The 22,334-nt window shown below is 59.7% G+C and overlaps 1 protein-coding gene and 1 long non-coding RNA gene across 2 annotated transcripts in view; both read right to left on the bottom strand.

Annotated features, from left to right (window-relative positions):
* Positions 1 to 7,991: 7,991 nt before the first annotated feature.
* The window catches only part of LOC123349928 (immunoglobulin superfamily member 1-like), a 448,190-nt gene continuing 433,847 nt past the window's right edge, over positions 7,992 to 22,334 (bottom strand). Inside the window, exon 6 of the mRNA XM_044988230.1 lies at positions 7,992 to 8,581. Coding sequence (XP_044844165.1) covers positions 8,451 to 8,581 — 131 coding nt within the window. The 3' untranslated portion in view covers positions 7,992 to 8,450. The remainder of the gene's footprint in view (positions 8,582 to 22,334) is intronic.
* Positions 12,510 to 16,379, bottom strand: LOC123349936. Its single transcript, XR_006573684.1, has 3 exons — positions 15,965 to 16,379; positions 13,972 to 14,258; positions 12,510 to 12,560 (listed from the first exon to the last, which is right to left on the bottom strand). It is a non-coding gene; the product is annotated as an uncharacterized LOC123349936 (long non-coding RNA).

The following is a 22,334-nucleotide window of genomic DNA, read 5'->3' on the forward strand; positions in this document are numbered from 1 at the left end:
ATTCTCAGAATGGAGAGGGGTAACTAGTGGTGTTCCCCAAAGGTCAGTCCTAGGACCAATCCTATTCAATTTATTCATAAATGATCTGGAGAAAGGGGTAAACAGTGAGGTGGCAAAGTTTGCGGATGATACTAAACTGCTCAAGATAGTTAAGACCAAAGCAGATTGTGAAGAACTTCAAAAAGATCTCACAAAACTAAGTGATTGGGCAACAAAATGGCAAATGAAATTTAATGTGGATAAATGTAAAGTAATGCACATTGGAAAAAATAACCCCAACTATAGATACAATATGATGGGGGCTAATTTAGCTACAACGAGTCAGGAAAAAGATCTTGGAGTCATCGTGGATAGTTCTCTGAAGATGTCCACGCAGTGTGCAGAGGTGGTCAAAAAAGCAAACAGGATGTTAGGAATCATTAAAAAGGGGATAGAAAACAAGACTGAGAATATATTATTGCCCTTATATAAATCCATGGTACGCCCACATCTTGAATACTGTGTCCAGATGTGGTCTCCTCACCTCAAAAAAGATATTCTAGCACTAGAAAAGGTTCAGAAAAGAGCAACTAAAATGATTAGGGGGTTAGAGAGGGTCCCATACGAGGAAAGATTAAAGAGGCTAGGACTCTTCAGCTTGGAAAAGAGGAGACTAAGGGGGGATATGATAGAGGTATATAAAATCCTGAGTGATGTTGAGAAAGTGGATAAGGAAAAGTTATTTACTTATTCCCATAATACAAGAACTAGGGGTCACCAAATGAAATTAATAGGCAGCAGGTTTAAAACAAATAAAAGGAAGTTCTTCAAGCAGCGCACAGTCAACTTGTGGAACTCCTTACCTGAGGAGGTTGTGAAGGCTAGGACTATAACAATGTTTAAAAGGGAACTGGATAAATTCATGGTGGCTAAGTCCATAAATGGCTATTAACTAGGATGGGTAAGAATGGTGTCCCTAGCCTCTGTTCGTCAGAGGATGGAGATGGATGGCAGGAGAGAGATCACTTGATCATTGCCTGTTAGGTTCACTCCCTCTGGGGCACCTGGCATTGGCCACTGTCGGTAGACAGATACTGGGCTAGATGGACCTTTGGTCTGACCCGGTACGGCCGTTCTTATGTTCTTATGACTCCTGGGTTCTGTGCACAGCACCACCATCGAGTTGTAGGGGACCGTGCAAGTCTCTACTGTACACTGAGGTTTATAACCTTCAGCTCCGTCCATCACCCCCTAACTGATGTGTTGCCTGGGAAAGGCCCCCAACTGCTCTGCAGCTCCCCTTGGGGTCAGGGATCCCCCCTTCTTCTGCCCCAAATCTCCAGTGGCTGCTTCTCCCCTGGGCTGGGAACCCCTCAGTGACTCCGTCCCGCCCCCAGCTGGGCGTCCCCTCTGCTGGGCCCAGGGCTCAGGGCAGAGCCGGGATCTGAGCGTCCCATCAGTGCAGAGACCCCCTGTGGGTCTAGCTGGGTGTGGGGGTGGAAGCCGGGACACTGAGCCGGGACTCTCTCTCACCTGCTACATTGATCTCGACGGGGTCGCTGGGATACGACCAGTGACTCTGTTCCGTTATGGAGCGATAGTCGCAGGTGTAGCTCCCTCCATCTTCCCGGCTGACACTGGGGATGGGAAATTCAGCCACGGTCCCATCAGGTACCAGCCACACCTGCGGGTTCGGGTGTCCAGCTTTACGCAGAACGAACTCCATGCCCAGGTACAAACCCTCACAGCGGATGGTGACGCTTCCCCCGAGCGCCACCACCCTGCTGGGGCTCACCCGCATGGTGGGTTTGAGAAATTCACGCTCTGCTTTCAACAAGAGACAGGAGATGAACAGGGGAGACCCCCCCTTCTCGGCCTCCTCCCCGCCCCAATTCAGTCCATCCGTCATTCGGCCTCTCTAGGAGTCTGTCCCCTACCAGGGTTGGCACTGCCTGCCCATGGGGCTCGGGGGCAGGGGGTTCACCCAGACGTAGCTCAAGACCCGGCTGCATGAGAGATCACCTGCCCCCCCCGGCCCCACCTGAGGCCAGCCAGGAAGCCTGACCAATGCCCCCACCCCTGCAGTTCTGCCCCCCCGCCCCGGGGTTGGAAATAGAGTCTGTGACTGGCAGGAGTCACACAACACCCACCAGGGGCGGCTCTAGGAATTGCGCCACCCCAAGCACGGCAGCACGCCGTGGGGGGCGCTCTGGTGGTCACCAGTCCCGCGGCTCCGATGGACCTCCCGCAGACGTGCCTGCGGAGGGTCCACCGGAGCCGTGGGACCAGCAGACCCACCTCGGCACGCCGCCCCAAGCACGCGCTTGGCGCTCTGGGGTCTGGAGCCGGCCTTGACACCCACCTTTCCCCAGGCCTTGGGAATTGGGGGGCTGTAAGTGCAGGGGAGGGAGCTGTTGGGGGTGGATCTGGGGACAGGGGCAGATCTGGGGGGTTCTCCCCACAGCTGCACTGACCGGGAACGTTTTGGTTCCCCGAGGGGATCTATAGCCCATGGACGGGCCCTGTTAGAGTTTGTACGAGCTGAAATAAATCCACGGGCCTCCCCACCCCCCAATCCTCACAGCCTAGGGGGACAGGACATAGGACATTGAACCAAGGGACTGTTCCCAGCTGCTTCGTCAGACCCTGGGAGCCAGATTCGGCTCCTAGTTACTCCATGGGGGAGAGCACAGAAGAACGGGGCCGGGTCTGAGCTCCCAGGGGGAGTTTGGGTTGAGTTTTGGGGAAGGTTCAGGGCTCAGTTCCTCTTTTCCCCACCCCATGCATCCCCTCCCCCGTCCTTGATGTTACCCACCTCTGCACAGACTGATACTCACCTCCCCACACCCCGCTGTGCCCAGCCAGCCAGCAGCCTGTAGAGGAGACAGCTCGTTAGTGACCAGATCCCAGGGGGACTGGATCCTACGCATGCCCTGGACTCAGATTCTGCCACGCCCCCACCCCCCATGGGCCCACGCCCTGGTCTCAGACCCTCCCCCCCATGGGCACACGCCCTGGCTGTCTCTGATACTCACCGAGGAAGAGGACGGCGCGAGCAGATGCCATGATGGGGGCAGCGAGGGGCCCCTCAGTCCTGCCACCAACACCCCAGTGTCCAGCTCCACCGAGCCCCAAATAAGGAACTCAGCTACTGGCTCCAGCTACAGGAAGTTGACGATGTCTCGTCTCTTCCTGCGTCCATCACACGTTCTAATCGGCAGGTGAAATCTAGGGCAGCCAAAGCAAGCAAAGATCCCTTCAAAACCCAGGAAACCCTGGGCCCATCAGCCTGGCCAAGCATCATGCAGCTCCCAGATTCTCTATGTCTCTGTGGGAAGAGGTCACCCTCAGCATTGGGGAAGGTGCATCGGGCTGGGAGCCAGGAGACCACAGGGTCTTGTCTTCAATCTTCCACTGACCACTACTGTAGAACCTCAGAGTTACAAACTGACCAACCAGCCACACCCCTCACTTGGAACTGGAAGTGAGCAATCAGACGGCAGCAGAGGTAACTTAATACAGAACAGTTCTGTGTTAAACATAAACTGCTAAAAACGTAAAGGGAAAGTTTACAAAGAAAGATTTGACAAGGGAAGGAAACAGTTTCTGTGCTTGTTACATTTCAATTCAACTGGTTAAAATCAGCCTTTTTCTTCACCATAGCTAAGTTTCAAAGCTGTGCCAAATCCATGTTCAGTTGTATGAAGTCAACGTTTGAGTTGTAAACTTTTGAAAGACCTGTGTGAGGAAGTGGGGAATTTTCTTGCTTTTTCTTTGTTTTTCCAGGGGGTTGCATGCAGAGGGGGTGGGACTCAGTGTCCCTGGGTGTTACTGGTTTAACGAGGGGAGGGGACAGGGAGTTTGTGGGTACTGAGGACCGGAGAGGGAACTTGGGACCCCGGCCAATGGCCTGGAGGATGGAGACCCCAGTGACTGGGGACGTGGTGACCCAGCTCAGGAGTCACAGCCGGTTCTAGCCAGTGGGAGGACAATGGGCTGTGACAAGAGGACCCCGGTGACCTGACCAGCCAGTTCCAGCCAGAGGGGCCAGAGGGGGGCTGAGAGGAGAGGAGGCCCAGGCCACCCTGTTTATGACCCTGTTTACCTGGAGAGAAGACAATGGACAGAGGGGGGTTTGGGGCTGGGGATATCAGAGGCCCAGCTGGGAAGCAGGGCTGGAGAGGGGGAGCAGGCAGAGCCCACCTGGATGCAGGGGAGACTGGGATGTGCTGGGCTGAGGGAGGCCAGGCCTGAGGCCTTGAGAGTTTCCTGTGCTGGGTTCAACCCTCAATAAACCCTCCTGTGTTACGCTGGCTGAGAGTCGCTCCGGGCTAGAGAACAGGGGAACATCAACCACATTTGGGGGTGAGGGGGCCCCGGGGGTCCAGAGCGAGTGGACTCCCTGGGGGGGCCCAGGGCAGAGACAGACGTGCTAAGGCTCAGAGAGGTGCGGCTCCTGGAGGTGGAAGGGCCTGACCCCGAGAGAGAGTGGACCCCTGAGAAAGGCTGATGCTCTGAAACGGGCACCCCCCCTGGACAGCACGGGGCCACGAGTGGGCAGGATCTGTGAGTCCGTGACAGCCAGGGCCCCTCACTCCTTATTCAGCCTCTAGTGCCAGCCTCTCCTTTCCTGTCCAGTTCAGGCAGGTGCCCCCTCCCATGCTCCCTCCCTCCCACCAGGAGCTCCCTGTCCAGCCCCTGCCACCCCCACCCCATGCACTCCTTGTGCCCAGATTGCTGGGTCACACCCACCCACGCTGCCCCTCCCTGATCCAGCCAGGATTGGCAAGCGCCCGGGTCCAAAGGTGCCCTGGGAGGTTAGGAACTGGCTCCTGAGAGGGAATGGGGGGGGGTGCCCAGCCTTCAAAATAGAACCCAGGAGTCCTGGCTGCCAGCCTCCCACTTGCTGTAACCACTAGACCCCAGTCCCCTCCCAGAGCCAGGAAGAGAACCCAGGAGTCCTGGCTCCCAGCCCACCTGCTCTAACACATCAGGCCCCAAGACCCCACTGCTGCACTAGGGGGCGCTATGTGCAGGGAGCAGGAGGAGGGGTCAGGAGAAGGGGCTCTCCCCTGAGAGTCAGCACTGGCCTGATACCCCAGGGCACTGCTAGGGGGCGCTGTGCTGCAGGGCGGGGGGGCAGAGGTCACTAGGGGGCGCTCTCCCCGGCCGTCAGTGCTGGCCCCAGCGCTAAGCAAAGTTCCAATTACTCCGGCAGAGAGAATCCTGCAACCCCCTGGGCAGGAATTACAGCCGTGGCCGTCGTCACCTCCCCACCATGTCCTTGGCTCCATGGACCTCTCAGGAGACGCGTCGCCAGCGGGATGGGTCCTGCTGGGGTCTCCCTGGGGTCGTCCCTCTTCCATATTGTGGTTCTGACCACACCTAACACAGAGCGGCCAGCCGGGGTCAGACCAAAGGTCCATCCAGCCCAGTGTCCTGTCGTCCTCCCACCAACCAGAGGCCGCACCCCACCCCCTCACCCTCCGGCCGGTGTCATTCCAGGCTCTGTCTGTGTCCTGTTCCCACGGCCCCGCCCTGCATAATGGGGCCCGGTGTGAATCCGGGTCACTGCTGGTGGGGCTTCGGGGGGATCCCTTTCCCCTGCCCCTCCCCCAGGGCAGCCCCAGCGGGAGCCGGCCCCTGCGCTGGGCAGTGATGTGGGTGGGGGGATCCTGCAGGGGGGGGGGCTCCCCCACTAGGGGGTCCGGTGAGAACAGCCGGTGCCGCCCCCGGGAGCCCACTCGCATATCTCCATCCTGTCCCCTGCTGGTGTGTGTGTGTGTGTGTGTGTCCAGCACTGTCCCCTGCTGGTGTGTGTGTGTTTGTGTCCTGTCCCCTGCTGGAGTGTGTGTGAGTGTGCAGCACTGCCCCCTGCTGGCTGCCCCCAGCACAGGGCAGCATGAGACGCTCCCTAGGGCTCAGGTGATGGGAAGGAGGCCGGGCCCTGGTACTTTGCAGCTGATCCTGTCCCAGGCATGGGTGGCAAGTTTGTAGAAATTTTGGTGGTGCCCAGAACCCGCCCCCCAACTCCACCCCCACAAACTCCGCCCCCACCTGCCTAAGGCTCTTGGAGGGGACTGCGGGGGGGGGAGGTCTGGGGTGCAGATCCTGGGCTGGGGATTAGGGTGCAGGAGGGGTGCAGGGTGCAGGCTTTGGGACGGAGTTTGGGTGCAGGCTCTGGGCTGGGGGTGGGGGTGTAGGAAGGGGTGAGGGGTGCAGGCTCTGGGAGGGAGTTTGGGGATAGGAGGGAGTGCAGGGGTGAGGGCTGTGGGGCTGAGGATGAGGGTGCAGGGGGATGAGGGCTCTGGCTGGGGATGAGGATTTGGGGCGTTGCAGAGGCTCAGGGCGAGGGCAGCCTGCCTTGCCATTAGTGGTGAGCTGGCACTAGGACCCTGGGGCAGCAGAGAGCTGTTCTGCCGGGAGCCGCTCTACTCTGACAGCAGGAGCAGGCAGGGGAGAGGCACACGCTGCTTTTTGTCAGGCAGGGAGGCGACGGGGGGAGGGGGGACACGCAGGGGAAGGGGTGGCAGGTGGGAGCCAGGGGAGAGACCCAGCTCCAAATATTGCTGGAGCAGGGCACCCGGCCCTGAATATTCCTGGAGCCCGGGCACCGCAAATGTATATAACCTGCCACCTATGGTCCCAGGCGAGCTCCCTGCGCGCTCCCGGCACCGACCCAACTGGAAATCGGTGGGTGCCCCCCCAGCCGGGGCTGTTCTGCGGCACGGGCCAGCCGGGCATTTCCAGCCCCTCGGCGCTCGGCAGCGCTTCACTTCTTGCTTAATAATCCCCACGGGTCACAGCAGTGTTTACTGTCAGGCATTTCCCCTGTTGCGCTGCTGGAGAGGTGCTGATGTTGGGGACTTTAACCCCGACAGCGAAATTCATTGTCTGATCACAGAGAGACAGACAACACCAGCAAGGTCCGATCAAAAGCTCTTTATTGACAAGTGCACGCATCAACAAAGGGCAGCTCGTCTCCAGTGAGAACCAGCCAGCTCTTTACAGCTTAGCATTAGCCTATATAGACAGTTTTATTACGTCATACATCACTCACTTGAGCAAAACCCACCCCCCTTTGTTTAACAACTTAAAACTAGACACTTTTAATATACACACATGCCTAGACTTTATGTCTACAACTTTAGATTATTAATTATCTCTTAACAAACACCAAAAGTTAGAAATACAGGGGAGTTTTAAACAAACCTATAACTCAACCAGGGAGTTAGAATCTGAACCGTGGGATGCTACAGTTTCTTATCAGTTCTTCAAACACTGTCCTTAGCAATCCCTGGCTTATCTCACGTTTCCCAGGGCTTTGTGAAACAATGCTGCTTCTCAGTACTTTTCCACTCTGGGATTACCCAGAAACCTCTGTTAGCCTGACTTCAGTCAGGTTGGCATAACTGGTTTTGTGCTACATCTTTATTCAGGCCTAACACTGGGAGGGGCTGGGCAGGGGCTCCAGGCACCTACAGAGATTTGTGGTGAGTGAAAGGGCCAGAGTGGCACAGAATGATGCGGTTTGAGCATTTTTATCCATTGAACTATTGAGAGATGTGCAAAATGACGGGGGTGGTGCCAGGCCATGGAGAGGTCAGATGAGAACTGTGACATGACAGCAGATGGGGAGATGCAGGAAGTTAAGAGGGGCCAGACCTGGTCAGACCAAAGGTCCATCTAGCCCAGTGTCCTGTCTGCTGACATTGGCCAATGCCGGGTGCCCCAGAGGGAATCATCAACTGATCCATTCCCTGTCGCCTGTTCCCAGCTTCTAGCAAACAGAGGCTAGGGACACCATCCCTGCCCGTCCTGGCTAATAGCCATTGATGGACCCGTCCTCCATGAACTTATCTAGTTCTTTTTTTGAACCCTGTTATGGTCTTGGTCTTCACAACATCCTCTGGCAGTGAGTTCCACAGCTTGACTGTGCACTGGGTGAAGAAATACTTCCTGTGGTTTGTTTGAAACCTGCTGCCTCTTCATTTCATTGGGTGCCCCCTAGTTCCTGTGTTACGAGGAGTAAATAACACTTCCTGATTTAGTTTCTTTACACCAGTCATGATTTTATAGACCTCCATCGTATCCCCCCTTAGTCGTCTCTTTTCCAAGCTGGTCGAAAGTCAATGGAGGTGCTGCACTAAGGGAAGAAAAACCAAATGCACAAACGCAGGATGGTGGTAGCTGGGTTGGCAGCAGCGCTGCTGGGACGGAGCGGGGAGCTGTGGTGGATCATCGCACCCTCGACGTGAGTCAGCGACATGATGCCGGTGCAAGACAAAAGCAAATGCAATGTGCAGCTGCACTACCAGAGGTGCAGCGCGCACGTCCCGGGTGGTGAGAACCGCTCTGCTCGGCGGTGGGCAGGCTGGGAGCTGTGTCCAGTTCTGGTCACCGCTCCATAGAAAGGAGGTGAAGACACTGGAAAAAGGATCCAGAGGCGAGCGACAAAGGGGTCACCTCAGCTAGGGCGCCCCCCTCGGGCGGCTGTAACGGGCCTCGGCCAGGATCAGCCCCAGGACGAGCAGGACGACGGCGCCCAGCCCCAGGCGGGCAATGTTGGCGTGGGTGAAATCCGGGCACCTCGGGGGGGCTGCTGTGGGGGAAGGGGAGAGTCACTCGGGGGCTCGGACGGGGAGATCAGCAGCTGGTGCTGCCCTGGGAGCAGAGCCCCCGACCCCCGTCTGGCAGGTCCGACCCTGGGGCCTCAGCTTCCCCAGCAAGGCGGTTGCCCTGGTGGATGAACTGCCCCTGCCCTGAGCCCCCCCCCTCCACTCACTCCACCCACCCCCCAGTCGCTCACTCTCCCCCACCCTCACTCACTCGCTCATTTTCACTGGGCTGGGCAGGGGGTTGGAGTGCGCCAGGGTCCAATTGCAACCGGGTGTGTGGGTCAAAAACTGGACGCCTGGGAACCTGAACCCCAGGCCCTGCCCGGGAACCCAGCTGGTCCCAACCCCAGAGCTAGACCCCCTGGATCCTGTCCCTCTCCTGGGACCCCCAAGTAGCTTCCAGGCAGCAACCTACAGGGCAGGACGTGCCGGAGGAGCTGGGGGTCTGGTGGTGAGGGAGGGGCAGCAGCTGCCCTTCCCCCTGGAGTCACAGCCCCCGTCCCGCCCAATCAGCCCCAACCCCCGGGGGTGGCTCCTTGGGTAGCATGAGCCTTCCAGGGCTGGTTTGATGGTGATTCCCTCCCAGCCCATGTGCCTGGCCCCGCCCTGCCCGGGCGGGTGGGAGCCGGCGCCGCTCCAGGCTGGGTCGGGTTGGTTCCCCCTGCGGGAATAGAACCAGCGTCTGTTGAGGTGGAGGGAGGGGCTGAAACACCGACTTGGTGATTGTCCCCTTCCCCCGAAACTCAGCTTCAAACATCACTGTTATTCCCGGGGGGACAGGGTGTTTGTGTGGCTGGGGCCTGTGCCATAGGGAGCCACTGGGCCCTGACCCATCCATGCATCCCCAGAGCAGGGAGAGCCGTCTGGGGGCCGGGATCCCCCCTTCCTCTGCCCCAAATCTCCAGTGGCTGCTGCTCCCTCCTGGCTGGGGAACCCACCAGTGACTCCGTCCCCTCTGCTGGGCTCAGGGCAGAGCCTGGCTCTGAGCGTCCCATTGGTGCAGAGCCCCCTGACGACCCGGCTGGGTGTGGGGCTGGGAATGGGGACGCCGAGCTGGGCCCCTCACCTGCTACCACCAGCTGCACAGTGTCGCTGGGCTGCGAGGAGACGAAGGGCTCTGACCGGGGCCGGTAGCTGCAGCTGTAGTTCCCTCCGTGCTGCCGGCCCACGCTGGGGATGCGGAACTCGGTCCCGGCCCCAGCAGGGTCCATGTGTCGCTGCGGGTTCAGGTCTCCAGCCTTGTGCAGGAAGAACCTCACGTCCCGGCGCTGCCCCTGACACCGGATGGTGACGTCTGCCCCTGGGGCGGTGACCCCGGTGGGGCTGAGAGAGATGTTGGGTCTGGGTAAGCTGGGATCTGCGCACAGGGGACAGGCTGTGAGAGCCAGACACAGGCACCCACCCAGCCCCAGCCCACCCCAGCCATGGGCAGATCCAGGGGCCCCAGGCAGAGATTCTCTCCCAGATCCCAGAGCTCCCCCGACCCAGATTCCCGCACCGCGAGCTGGGCTCCCAGCCCCACAGATATGGAGTCGTGGCTCCCTAGTGCTTGGGATCCAGCCTGCCCTTGACACACACCGACTCACAGGCTGGTCTCTGGCGCCTGGCACTGCAGGGCTTGAGCTCCACAAAGGAAGGGAGGCAGGAAGGGGTCATTATTCCCATTCTACACAGGAGGAAACTGAGGCACAGATAGATTCACTTTCCTCAGTGAGCTCGCAGGGGTAGGGACTGTCTCTTTGTGTTTATGCAGCGTCTAGCACAACGGGGACCTGACCATGGCGAGGGCCCTACATGCTCCCCCGACACAAGGGGGAGTTCTCTGAGGCCAACATTTGTAGAGAACTCCACTAACGGTGGGCATCTTAGTTTGTGGGCACTCGGCCTGAGATTCCCCCAATACTGAGGCCATCCCACAATGAAGGACACTTTTGAAAAATGTGCCATGCTCCCATCACACAAAGTCTGTGGCTGCGCCAGGAGCTGGACCAGATCTCCTGGGTCCCAGCCCAGCACCGGGTCCACCAAGCCCCCTCTTCTCCTGCAGCCCCTGCCTCATTCAGCCCCGGCCGGGGCACTGCCTGGGGCGGGGCCTGGAGAACAGAGGGGATGGGATCACGGGATTAAATAGCGACTCCCGGTTCCTACGCACAAGGGGCAGCGTTAAAGTAGCCTCCCTGCCCTGAGTCTCCAGGGGCTGCTGCTCCCCCCTGGCTGGGGAACCCCCCAGTGACTCCGTCCCTGCTCCCCGGCCGGGTGTCCCCTCTGCCGGGTCAGGGCTCAGGGCAGAGCCTGGCTCTGAGTGTCCCATTGGCACCGAGCCCCCATGAGGGTCTGGCTGGGGGTGGGGCTGGGAACAGGGACACCGAGCCGGGCCCCTCACCTCTCACCACCAGCTCCACGGGGTCGCTGGGGTACGACACGTTGAACGGCTCCGATCTGCTGTGATAGGAGCAGCTGTAGCTCCTGCCGTCCTCCCGGTGCACGTTGCTGATGGGAAACAAAACCTCAAACCCGTCCGAATTCACAGGTGGGAAATGGCGTCGGTCTTTATTTAGCACGAACCGCACACCCTGGCGCTGCCCCCGACACCGAACGGCCACGGCTCCCCCCAGAGAGACCCCCCCGCTGGGTCTCAGGGAGATGCTGGGTTTGGGGTAGCTGGGCTCTGCAGTGGGAAGCAGACAGGCCCCGTCACTCAGTCCTGGGACCCGTCCTCACCATGCGGCCTCCCTCAGACCCCCACACTGGGGCACGGTCAGAGCAAAGCCAGCTCCCTGCAATGCCCAGCAAACCACTTCCCCTCCTGCAGATGCCTGGTTCTGCCCCCCTGCCCCCCATCACCTCCCACCCCCACATGGGAGCTGCCCAGTCCAGGGACCAGCTAGGAAAAGGGGGAATCTCAGGAGGCATCAAGAGGTGCCCAGGCTGCCCTGCCCTTTTCCACCAGGCCTCTCTGGACTGCAGCTCAGCACAGAGGAGGGCACCGCCCCCCCCTCAACACACACACACAGTGCCACCCACGGAGCGGCCCTCTCCCATGGAGCAGGGCAGACATTCCTTCCTGACCCAGCTGGGCCCAGCGCCCGCCCTGGAGCATGAGGGTGGAGGGGCCTGGACAACCTCCTTCTCAGGTAGTGTCCCTGCAGATGCTGTTTTTAGCTGAGTGATGTGGCACAGAGACAGGACGGGGCCTGGGAGGGTTTGTGGTTTCCGGCCCCAGTAATGGGGGGCGGGAGGGGTAAATATAGATCCTGACTTGTTAAAGGAGCAGTGGATAAATCAGCCACAGGGGAAGTCTGACCAGAGCCAGCGCTCGCTTCCTGTTTCAGCTACTGACAGTGTAACTCTGTGTTATCCCCGGGGGAACAGGGTGTTTGTGTGGCTGGGGCCGGTGCCGGCTCAGCAGCCACTGGGTCCCGACGCCTTTGTGCTTCCCCAAAGCGGGGACAGCCGTCTGGGGGCTGGGATCTCTCCCCAAATCGCCAGCAGCTGCTGCTCCCCCGTGACTGGGGAATCCCCCAGTGACTCCGTCCCTGCTCTCCAGCCGGGTGTCCCCCCTGCTGTGCACAGGGCGGGGCCTGGCTCTGAGCATCCCATTGGTGCAAAGCCCCCTGACGACCCAGCTGGGTGTGGGGCTGGGAGCTGGGACGGCTGAGCCGGGCCCCTCACCTGCTACCACCAGCTGCACGGTGTCGCTGGGCAGCGAGGAGACGAAGGGCTCTGACCGGGGCCGGTAGCTGCAGCTGTAGCTCCCTCCGTGCTGCCGGCCCACGCTGGGGATGCGGAACTCGGCCCCGGCCCCAGCAGGGTCCATGTGTCGCTGCGGGTTCAGGTCTCCAGCCTTGTGCAGGAAGAACCTCACGTCCCGGCGCTGCCCCTGACACCGGATGGTGACGTCTGCCCCTGGGGCGGTGACCCCGGTGGGGCTCAGGGAGATGGAGGGTCTGGGTAAGCTGGGATCTGCGCACAGGAGACAGACACTGAGAGCCAGACCCAGGCACCCACCCAGCCCCGGCCTCCCTGGCCGGCCCCAGCTCTGGGCAGATCCAGGGGCCCCCAGGCAGATATTCTCTCCCAGATCCCAGAGTTCCTCCCACCCAGAATCCCGGCCCTGCGAGCTGGGTTCCCACCCCACAGACAGGAGCCGCGGCTCCCTAGTGCTTGGGATCCTCATATGCTGTGTGTGGCCCCTGCCTCACTCACTGCCCTGGACAGAGCGACTCCCGGGCTGGTCTCTGGCGCCGGCACCGCAGGGCCCAGGGTTGCCGGTGCCCAGTTTTCAGGTGGAAAGTGGGTTGAACAGGGAACCTGGCAGTGCCGCTGACCGGACACTAAACCTGATTCCCTGCAGTACCCGGCCTCTGCCACCAGGGGGCGGGAAGAGCCGCTGAGCTACTCTGCGGTGGCTCTGCCCCACTCACCCCCACCCCCACCCCTGGCTCACCCGGCAGGGGGAGGGTGGAGAGAGCAGCGAGTGTCGGTTGGGAGGAGGGGGGAGAGGACCAGGGGGCGGGGCCTTGGGGAAGAGGTGGAGCAGGGGGTGGGAGAGGTTCCCGCACTCAGTGTCCAGTTTTCACAAATTGGAAAGTTGACACCCTAGCAGGGCCTGAGCCCCCAATAGGAAGGGAGTCACCCCCTGGGAGGCAGGGAGGGGTCATTATCCCCATTCTACAGGGGGGGAAACTGAGGCACAGACAGATTCACTTTCCTCAGTGAGCTCCCAGTGGCAGGGACTGTCTCTTCACTCTGTGTTTATGCAGCGCCTGGCACAACGGGGCCCTGACCATGGCGGGGGCCCTACATGCTCCCCCAACCCAAGGTATCCAGCGCTATTGAGGCAGCGTTTGCAGACGTCTCCACTAACTGGGGGCATCTCAGTTTGTGGGCACTCGGCCTCAGATCCCCAAGATTGAGGCTCCCCCACAATGAAGGACACTTTTGAAAACTGCAACGTGCTCCCATCACACAGTCAGTGGCTTCGCCAGGAGCTGGGCCAGATCTTCTGGGTCCCAGCCCAGCGCCGTGTCCACCAAGCCACTGCTTCTCCTGCAGCCCCTGCCTCATTCAGCCCCGGCCGGGGCACTGCCTGGGGTGGGGCCGGGATAACAGAGGCGATGGGATCACGGGATTAAATAGCGACTCCCGGTCCCTACGCACAAGGGGCAGCGTTAAAGTCGCCTCCCTGCCCCGAGTCTCCAGGGGCTGCTGCTCCCCCTGGCTGGGGAACCCACCAGTGACTCCGTCCCTGCTCCCCGGCCGGGCGTCCCCTCTGCGGGGTCAGTGGCTCTGAGCGTCCCATTGGCACCGAGCCCCCGTGAGGGTCTGGCTGGGGGTGGGGCTGGGAACGGGGATGCCGAGCGGGGCCCCTCACCTCTCACCACCAGCTCCACGGGGTCACTGGGGTACGACACGTTGAACGGCTCCGATCTGCTGTGATAGGAGCAGCTGTAGCTCCCGCCGGGCTCCCGGCGCACGTTGCTGATGAAAAACTCAGCCTCCAACCTGTCCGAATCCACAGGTGGGAAATGACGTCCCTCTTTATTCAGCACAAACCGCACGCCCCGGCGCTGCCCCCGACACCGGACGATCAGGGCTCCCCCCAGGGAGACCCCCCCCAGCTGGGGCTCAGGGAGATGCTGGGTTTGGGGTAGCTGGGCTCTGCAGTGGGAAGCAGACAGGCCGTGAGACACAGGCCCCGTCACTCACTCCTGGGGCCTGTCCTCACCCCGCGGTCTCAGTGGTGGGTCAGACCCTGAGCTCACTGGGGACGGGCTCCTGGATGTCTTTCTACAAGGTTTTAGGATATAGATATTCAGACCCCTCTGCAAGGCCTATACTTTAAGAACGTAGGTGTATTCTTATCACTTAGCTAGTTATAGAGGTATAAAAGAAAGAATCAAAGATCACTGTCTGTGGAATGGCCTTCTCCTACTGTGACAGGCGAAGGCCTTCAGCTAAGATGCAGTTAGGCAGCCATAAGCTGGGAAGTGTGTGGTCACATCCTCACATTCTAAACTAGTCACATGGAAATAAGGTGCTATTGGGCGGTTAGAAATACAATCCCTTCCTGATATTCCTGTGACCTCCAGAGAAAGGGAAGAGCCTAGAAGATGTAAAAGGAAACTTAGTTTTATCACATCCTGTCTGGCAAGAACTCACTTATCAATAGACACAGCTGGAAACCCTTATGTCTGTATAGATGCAGTTGTGAAATCCTCACTTTTGTATTGTTTCGTATGTTTATTCGCATGGTCTCTGTCTGGTTCTGCGATTGTTTCTGTCTGCTGTATAATTAATTTTGCTGGGTGTAAACCAATGAAGGTGGTGGGGTATAATTGGATAAATAACCATGTTACAGTATGTTAGGATTGGTTAGTTAAATTTCAGTAAAATGATTGGTTAAGGTCTAGCTAAGCAACACTCAGGTTTTACTATATAGTCTGCAGTTAATGTCAGGGGGGCGGGGAGAGGAGAAATGGGAACAGGGACTGGGGATGGGGGAATTGGGATCATGTTTTGTTAAAGGGGGAAATGGGAACAGGGGATGGGACAGGAACAGGGAGACAGGCAAGGCTCTGTGGTGTCATAGCTGGGAAGGGGACACTAAGGAAGGAAACTGGAATCGTGCTGGCTGCAAGTTTACCCCAATAAACATCGAATTGTTTGCGCTTTTGGACTTCAGGTATTGTTGCTCTCTGTTCATGCGAGAAGGACCAGGGAAGTAGGAGAGTGAAGGAATAAGTCCCCTAACACGGGGTCTCAGAGTTTCCTCTGAGCCCTGGGCTCACAGCATGAGACACGGAGCCACCCCAGCCCCTGGGGACCAGAGCTCTGCTCCCCGGCGGGTGACAGGCCAGGCCAATCTCCAGGGGCCATTCACTCCCTGGCTTCTCTGCTGGGAGCCAGGACTCCTGGGTTCTCTCCCTGGCTCTGGGAGGGAAGTGGGGTCTAGTGGGGAGAGCAGACGGGATGGGGACCAGGACTCCTAGGTTCTGTGCACAGCACCACCGCTGACTTGTAGGGGACTGTGCAAGTCTCTACTATACACTGAGGTTTATAACCTTCAGCTCCACCCATCACCCCCTAACTGATGTGTTGCTTAGGAAAGGATCCCCCTAGTCTGCAGCTCCCCTTGGGGTCAGGGATCCCCCCTTCCTCTGCCCCAAATCTCCAGGAGCTGCTGCTCCCCCCTGGCTGGGGAACCCTCCAGTGACTCCGTCCCCGCTCCCTGGCCGGGCATCCCCTTTGCTGGGCCCAGGGCTCAGGGCAGATCCTGGATCTGAGCATCCCATCGGTGCAGAGACCCCTTGTGGGTCTAACTGGGTGTGGGGCTGGGAGCCGGGTCACTGAGCCAGGCCCCTCACCTCCCACAATGATCTCGACGGGGTCACTGGGATACGACCAGCGACTCTGATCCGTTATTGAGCGATAGTCGCAGGTGTAGCTCCCTCCATCTTCCCGGCCGACACTGGGGATGGGAAATTCAGCCCTGGTCCCATCAGGTAACATCGTCCACACTTGCGGGTTCGGGTGTCCAGCTTTACGCAGAAAGAACTCCATGCCCAGGAACCAGCCCTCACAGCGGATGGTGACGCTTCCCCCGAGCGCCACCACCCTGCTGGGGCTCACCCAGGTGGTGGGTTTGAGAAATTCACGCCCTGCTTTCAACGAGAGACAGGAGTTTAACAGGGGAGACACCGCGCCCCCCCCTCCCCTCCACCCCATTTCTGTCCATCCATCATTCGGCCTCTCTAGGAGTCTGTCCCCTACCAGGGTTGGCCCTGCCTGCCCATGGGGCTCGGGGGCCAGGGCGGCTCTAGGCACCAGCAAAGCAAGCACCTGCTTGGGGCAGCCCATTTGCAGGGGTGGCAGGGATCCAGCATGGGAGCTGAGAACCAACAGGGGTCCCTGGGAGCTGTAGTTCCTTGGTTAGCTCCTTGCCTACAGAGCCAGCCCTGGAGCAGGGAAAGAACTACATTTCCCAGCATTCCCTTGGCCACTACCAACTGGAAAGGAAGGGGTGGGACCTCATGCTGCATCTTGCTGTGAATGGAGAGCTGCACTGTGAAGGGTGCTGATACCATATTTTAACATTCAAAAAATAGGACAGTCCACAGGGAGGGTAGCCCCACCCTGCCACCATCCACTCCCTCCAACTGCCCCCCACAGAAACCCCAACCCATCCAACCCCCCCTTCTCCCTGTCCCCTGATCACCCTCTCCTGGGACCTCGGCACCTAACTGCTCCTTGGGACCCCACCCTTTATCTAAGCCGCCCTTCTCCTTGTCCCCTGACTGCCCCCTCCTGAGACCCCCCCCAACTTGGGACTCCCATGCCTGTTCCCTGAGTGCCCCCCGTACCCCTGACCCATCTAACCTCCCCTTCTCCCTGCCCCTGACTGCCCCCCCGAACCTCCACCCTATCCAACCCCCCCCGCTCCCTGTCCCTTGACTGCCCCCCCGGGAACCCCCTACCCCTTCTCCAACCCCCCAGCCCCCTTACTGTGCCACTCAGACCAGCGTGTCTGGCTCCGCGCTGCGCCAGACACGCTGCTGCATACCGTGCTCCCACATGGAGCCACAGCGCCCCTCCCCGCCAGCACCTGCCTTCCAGATATGAACACCTCGAAATTCAGGAGTGCTCAAGCTCATTTTGGGCAGCTGTTACTTCATTTCTCCCAAATCAAATATACTGATCCACTGTCACTTGCTGTAGAAAAAGCAGGATAAAATTGAGCAAGAAATGCTTCCCAGTGGTTATTAGGACTGGAATTGCTATTTTCAACAGCCATTGCCTTTTTGTTTGTTTAAAAGGAGGACAGTGATATTGCATTGGCAAATTCCCCATAGAAAGAAAGAGTGGAACAAAAGAATAATAAAGGCACCTCAACTTTTCCTCATTTATGGAGGAGAGTCTTATAATATGCATCCAGATCTCCTCCAATCACACAAGCTGAAAATTGTTCCACTTTACTGCAGCTCTGTAACCATATGGGAACCAATCCTGTCTGTGTGCTGTGCACAGCCAAAATTCCTGCTGAATGACCTGCCCTGGGAGCGAGTTACCAGTGACCCAGGGCTGGGGCGGAAGGAAGGTGCAGGGGGGGGGGGGGGGGTGGAGAGCCCAGGGCTGCGGCGGCAGGGTGTGTGTGTGGGGGGGAGAGCCCAGGGCTTCGGTGGCAGGGTGTGTGTGTGTGGGGGGAGAGCCCAGGGCTGGGGCAGCAGGGGGGTGTGGCGAGGAGCCCAGGGGTGGGATGGGGAGCAGCCAAAATTTTTTTTGCTTTGGGCGGCAAAAAACCTAGAGCCGACCCTGTCGGGGGCAGGGGGTTCACCCAGACGTAGCTCAGGACCCAGCTGCATGAGGGATCACGTGGCCCCCCAGCCCCCTCTGCGGCCAGCCAGGGAGCCTGACCAGTGCCCCCCCTGCAGCTCTACCCCCCGCCCCGGGGTTGGAAATAGAGTCTGTGACCTTCGGGAGTCGCACAAGACCCACCTTTCCCCCCAGGCCTTGGGAATGGGGGGTGGGGGCTGTGAGTGCAGGGCAGGGAGCTGTTTGGGGTGGATCTGGGGGCAGGGGCAGATCTGGGGAGTTTTTCCCAAGGCTGCACTGACCGGGAACGTTTCGGTTCCCCAAGGGGATCTAAAGCCCATGGATGGGCCCTGTTAGCGTTTGTATGAGCTGAAATAAATCCACGGGCCCCTCCCCCCCGCAGTCCTCACAGCCTGTCGCGGCAGGACTTTGAACCAGGGGATGGTTCCTATTTGCTTCATCAGACCCCAGGATCCAGATTTGGCTCCTAGTTACTCGGGGGGCAGCACAGAAGAAAGGGCCGGATCTGAGCTCCCAGGGGGAGTTTGGGTTGAGTTTTGGGGGAGGTTCAGGGCTCAGATCCTCTTTTCCCCACTCCATGCATCCCCTCCCCCGTCCTTGATGTTACCGTCCTCCCCACAGACTGATACTCACCTCCCCACACCCCGCTGTGCCCGGCCAGCCAGCAGCCAGGAGAGGAGATGACTCGTTAGTGACCAGATCACAGAGCAACTGGATCCTACACCCTGGTCTCAGATCCCCCGCATGGGCACACACCCTGGCTTTATGCGATACTCACCGAGGAGGAGGAGAACAATGAGAGCAGATGCCATGATGGGGGCAGCCAGGGGCCCCTCAGTGCTGCCACCAACAGCCTAGAGCCCAGCTCCACGGAGTCCCAAATGAGGATCTGAGCTGGTAGCTCCAGCTACAGGAATTCGATGATATCTCTCATCACACCTCCTCTCTAATCTGCAGGTGAAATCTAGTGCGGTCAAAGTAAGCAGAGATCCCTGCAAAACCCAGGGCATGCTTTGCTGAGTTACAAGGTGTATCTGCCTTCTCTCCATGGGTCAGTTGTGTAGCAGATGGTCCTTAATGGGCCCTCCAGCAGGCTAGGCAGAGCTAACACCAACTGGTCTGGGGTGTCTCCCAGAAGCACAGCACAAGTTTGAAATACAGACAGTACAGAGCCAATACTCATAACTTCAACTACAAAATGATACAGACACACAGACAGCATAATCATAACCAGCAACCCAGAACCTGGCCGTAGACACCTTATATGACCCCCTTTACATAAGATTTGGTGCCACTACAGGACCTTGGTTGCAAACCATGTTCTATACGGTCCCAGTTTATGTCAATAACGTCACACCAGTGTGATGAAGTCAGAGATTTTCTTGTTTTCCCTTTGGTTTTCCAATGGTTTGCATGCGGGGGGTAGGACTCAGTTTCCCTGGGTGTTACTGGTTTAACGAGGTGAGGGGAGAGGGCGTTTGTTCTTACAGAGCACCAGCGAGGGAACTTGTCCTGTCGTCCTCCCAGCAACCAGAGGCCGCGCCCCACCCCCTCACCCTCCGGCCGGGGTCATTCCAGGCTGTGTCTGTGTCCCGTTCCCACGGCCCCGCCCCACAGGGCCCATGTGGGTCCCACTGCCACCCTGCACAATGGGGCCCGGTGTGAATCCGGGTCACTGCTGAGGAGGCTTCGGGGGGATCCCTTTCCCCTGCCCCTCCCCCAGGGCAGCCCCAGCCGGAGCCGGCCCCCACGCTGGGCAGTGTTGTGAGCGGGGGGATCCCGCAGGGGGGCTGCCTCGTTAGGGGTGTCCAGTGAGAACAGCTGGTGCCCCCCCCCGGGAGCCCACTCGCATATCTCCATCCAGCCCCCTGCCGGTGTGTGTGTGTCCTGCCCCCTGCTGGTGTGTGTGTGTGTGTGTGTGTGTGTGTGTGTGTGTGTGCGCGCTGCCCCCTGCTGGCTGCCCCCAGCTCAGGGCAGCATAAGACGCTCCACAGGGCTCAGGCGATGGGAAGGAGGCCGGGCCCTGGTACTTTGCAGCAGGTCCCGTCCCGGGCGAGCTCCCTGCGCGCTCCCGGCACCGACCCGACTGGAAATCGGCGGGTGCCCCCCAGCCGGGGCTGTTCTGCGGCACGGGCCAGCCGGGCATTTCCAGCCCCTCGGCGCTCGGCAGCGCTTCACTTCTTGCTTAACAATCCCCACGGGTCACAGCAGTGTTTAGTGTCAGGCATTTCCCCTGTTGCGCTGCTGGAGAGGTGCTGGGACGGGCCAGGGCAGGGGCTCCAGGCACCTACAGAGATTTGTGTTGAGTGAAAGGGCCAGAGTGGCACAGAATGATGCATCCCGTGGACGGCGCTTCCTGCAGTAAGTGACTGGGGAGCAGTAAAACAAAGGGGCGATTAACCCCTGGGAGAGTGTGGCCAGAGAGAAGGACTTTGCAGTAACAGGGTCCCCCGGGGGATCACAGCAAGCGATCCCAGGGGCGGAGGAGGCTGCAGCTCGACCCTGGCAGAGAGGGGGTGACCTCAAGGACTGGCACACTAGGGGTCCCCCTGGAACCCGTGGGGAGCGGCGAGCACCCCGGCCTGTGAGCGGCCAGCAGGAAGATGTATGCCCAGCAGCGCAAGTGTGACCTGGTGGAGCTGTGCAAGCAGAGGGGGCTGCGCCATGGGAAGCTCACCAAGGCCCAGCTGATTGCCCGGCTGGAGGAGAGAGACTGCGTCAATGAACCGGTCCCGGTCTCTGAGGGAAGCAGCCCGGCAGATGCAGCACAGGCACCAGTGTCTGTCCCCGCTGGGAGTGGTCAGCCGGCCGCTGAGGGCGTCCCGAGACCCCCCACCCCTAGGCGTAGGGGGAGGGGGAGCCCAGCGACTACCGAGGGCTCAGTGGCCAGCAGGGGATCGTCCCGGCGGAGCTCCCTGTCCCTGGAGCGGAGGCGGCTGGAATATGACAGGGAGGTGCTCGAGTTGTTGAGGCAAGAACTGAGACAGGAGCGGGAGGAGAAGCAGAAGCAGCATGAATACGAGGAGAGGGAGAAGGAGAGGCAACGTAAACACGAGATGGACCTGGCCCGGCTGAGGAACAGTAAGGCCCCGGCTGCGGTGAGTGAGGGGGGACCCAAGCCTACAAAGAGCTTTGATAAGAGCTTCCTGGCCCGGCGCAAGGAGGGGGAGGACATAGACACCTTCCTGACGGCCTTTGAGAATGCCTGCGAGCTGCACCGGGTTGACCCTGCAGACAGGATCCAGTTCCTCACCCCCTTACTGGACTCCACCGCCGTGGAGGTGTACAGCCGAATGAAAGGGGCGGAGGCAGGGGACTACGAACTGTTCAAAGAGGCCCTGCTCCGCGAGTTTGGGCTGACCCCGGAGATGTACCGGAAGAGGTTCCGGAGTCAACATAAGACCCGGGAGGTCACATACCTACAACTGGTCAACCGGGCGCAGGGGTACGCCTGCAAGTGGACGGCTGGGGCCCAAACTAGAGAGGACCTGCTTGACCTATTCGTACTGGAGCACCTGTATGAGCAGTGCCTGTCGGACCTGAGGCTGTGGTTGATGGACCAGAAGCCAGAGAACCCGCAGCATGCAGGCCGGCTGGCCGACGAGTTTGTGGACCATCGGGCAGGGGATAGCAGGGAGGCGTCTTGAAGGAGCAGGCCTGCCTCAACGCAGAGAGAGAGTCACCACGGGGCCTCCCAGCGGGGGCCTATGGAGAGCCCCCACCAAAGGGCAACATCCAGCGTCAGGTCCACCCGACCCCCTCGAGGGGACCCACAAGACATGGGCTGCTATCACTGTGGCCAACGAGGCCACATACGGGCCCAGTGCCCCAAGCTCAGGGACAGACCGAGCAGACCCAACCCGCAGAGGGTTGACTGGGTAAAGAACCAATCGGATGAGGGGCAGCATTCCCAGGAAAGGGGGGCTGGCAGTGTTCCACCTGGGAAGGAGGGAGGAGAGCCCCAGGTCAGCTCCTCGGGGGGGCTGGATGCTCCGGACCCAGGGTTTTTGGTCTACAGGGTGGGCACGGGGCTGCCCCTCCGGAAACAGTGCCTTGTTTCCCTGGAGGTGGATGGGAGGAAGGTCACTGGGTACTGGGACACAGGCGCAGAGGTGACGCTGGCCCGGCCCGAGGTGGTGACCCCAAATCGGATGGTGCCTGATACCTACCTGACTCTGATGGGCGTGAGCGGGACCCCATTCCAGGTGCCTGTGGCAAGGGTGCACCTGAAGTGGGGGGTCAAGGAGGGCCCCAAGGATGTGGGGTACACCCCCATTTGCCCACCGAGGTGTTAATGGGGGGGGACCTCGAGGCCTGGCCAGGCAATGCCCGGGGTGCCCTGGTCGTGACCCGTAGTCAGAGTCGGCGCGGGGCACTGCGCCCTGACAACGGGGAGGGTACTCT

This window comes from Mauremys mutica, chromosome 15 (genome assembly GCF_020497125.1).
Source record: "Mauremys mutica isolate MM-2020 ecotype Southern chromosome 15, ASM2049712v1, whole genome shotgun sequence".
NCBI classification, from domain to species: domain Eukaryota; kingdom Metazoa; phylum Chordata; order Testudines; family Geoemydidae; genus Mauremys; species Mauremys mutica.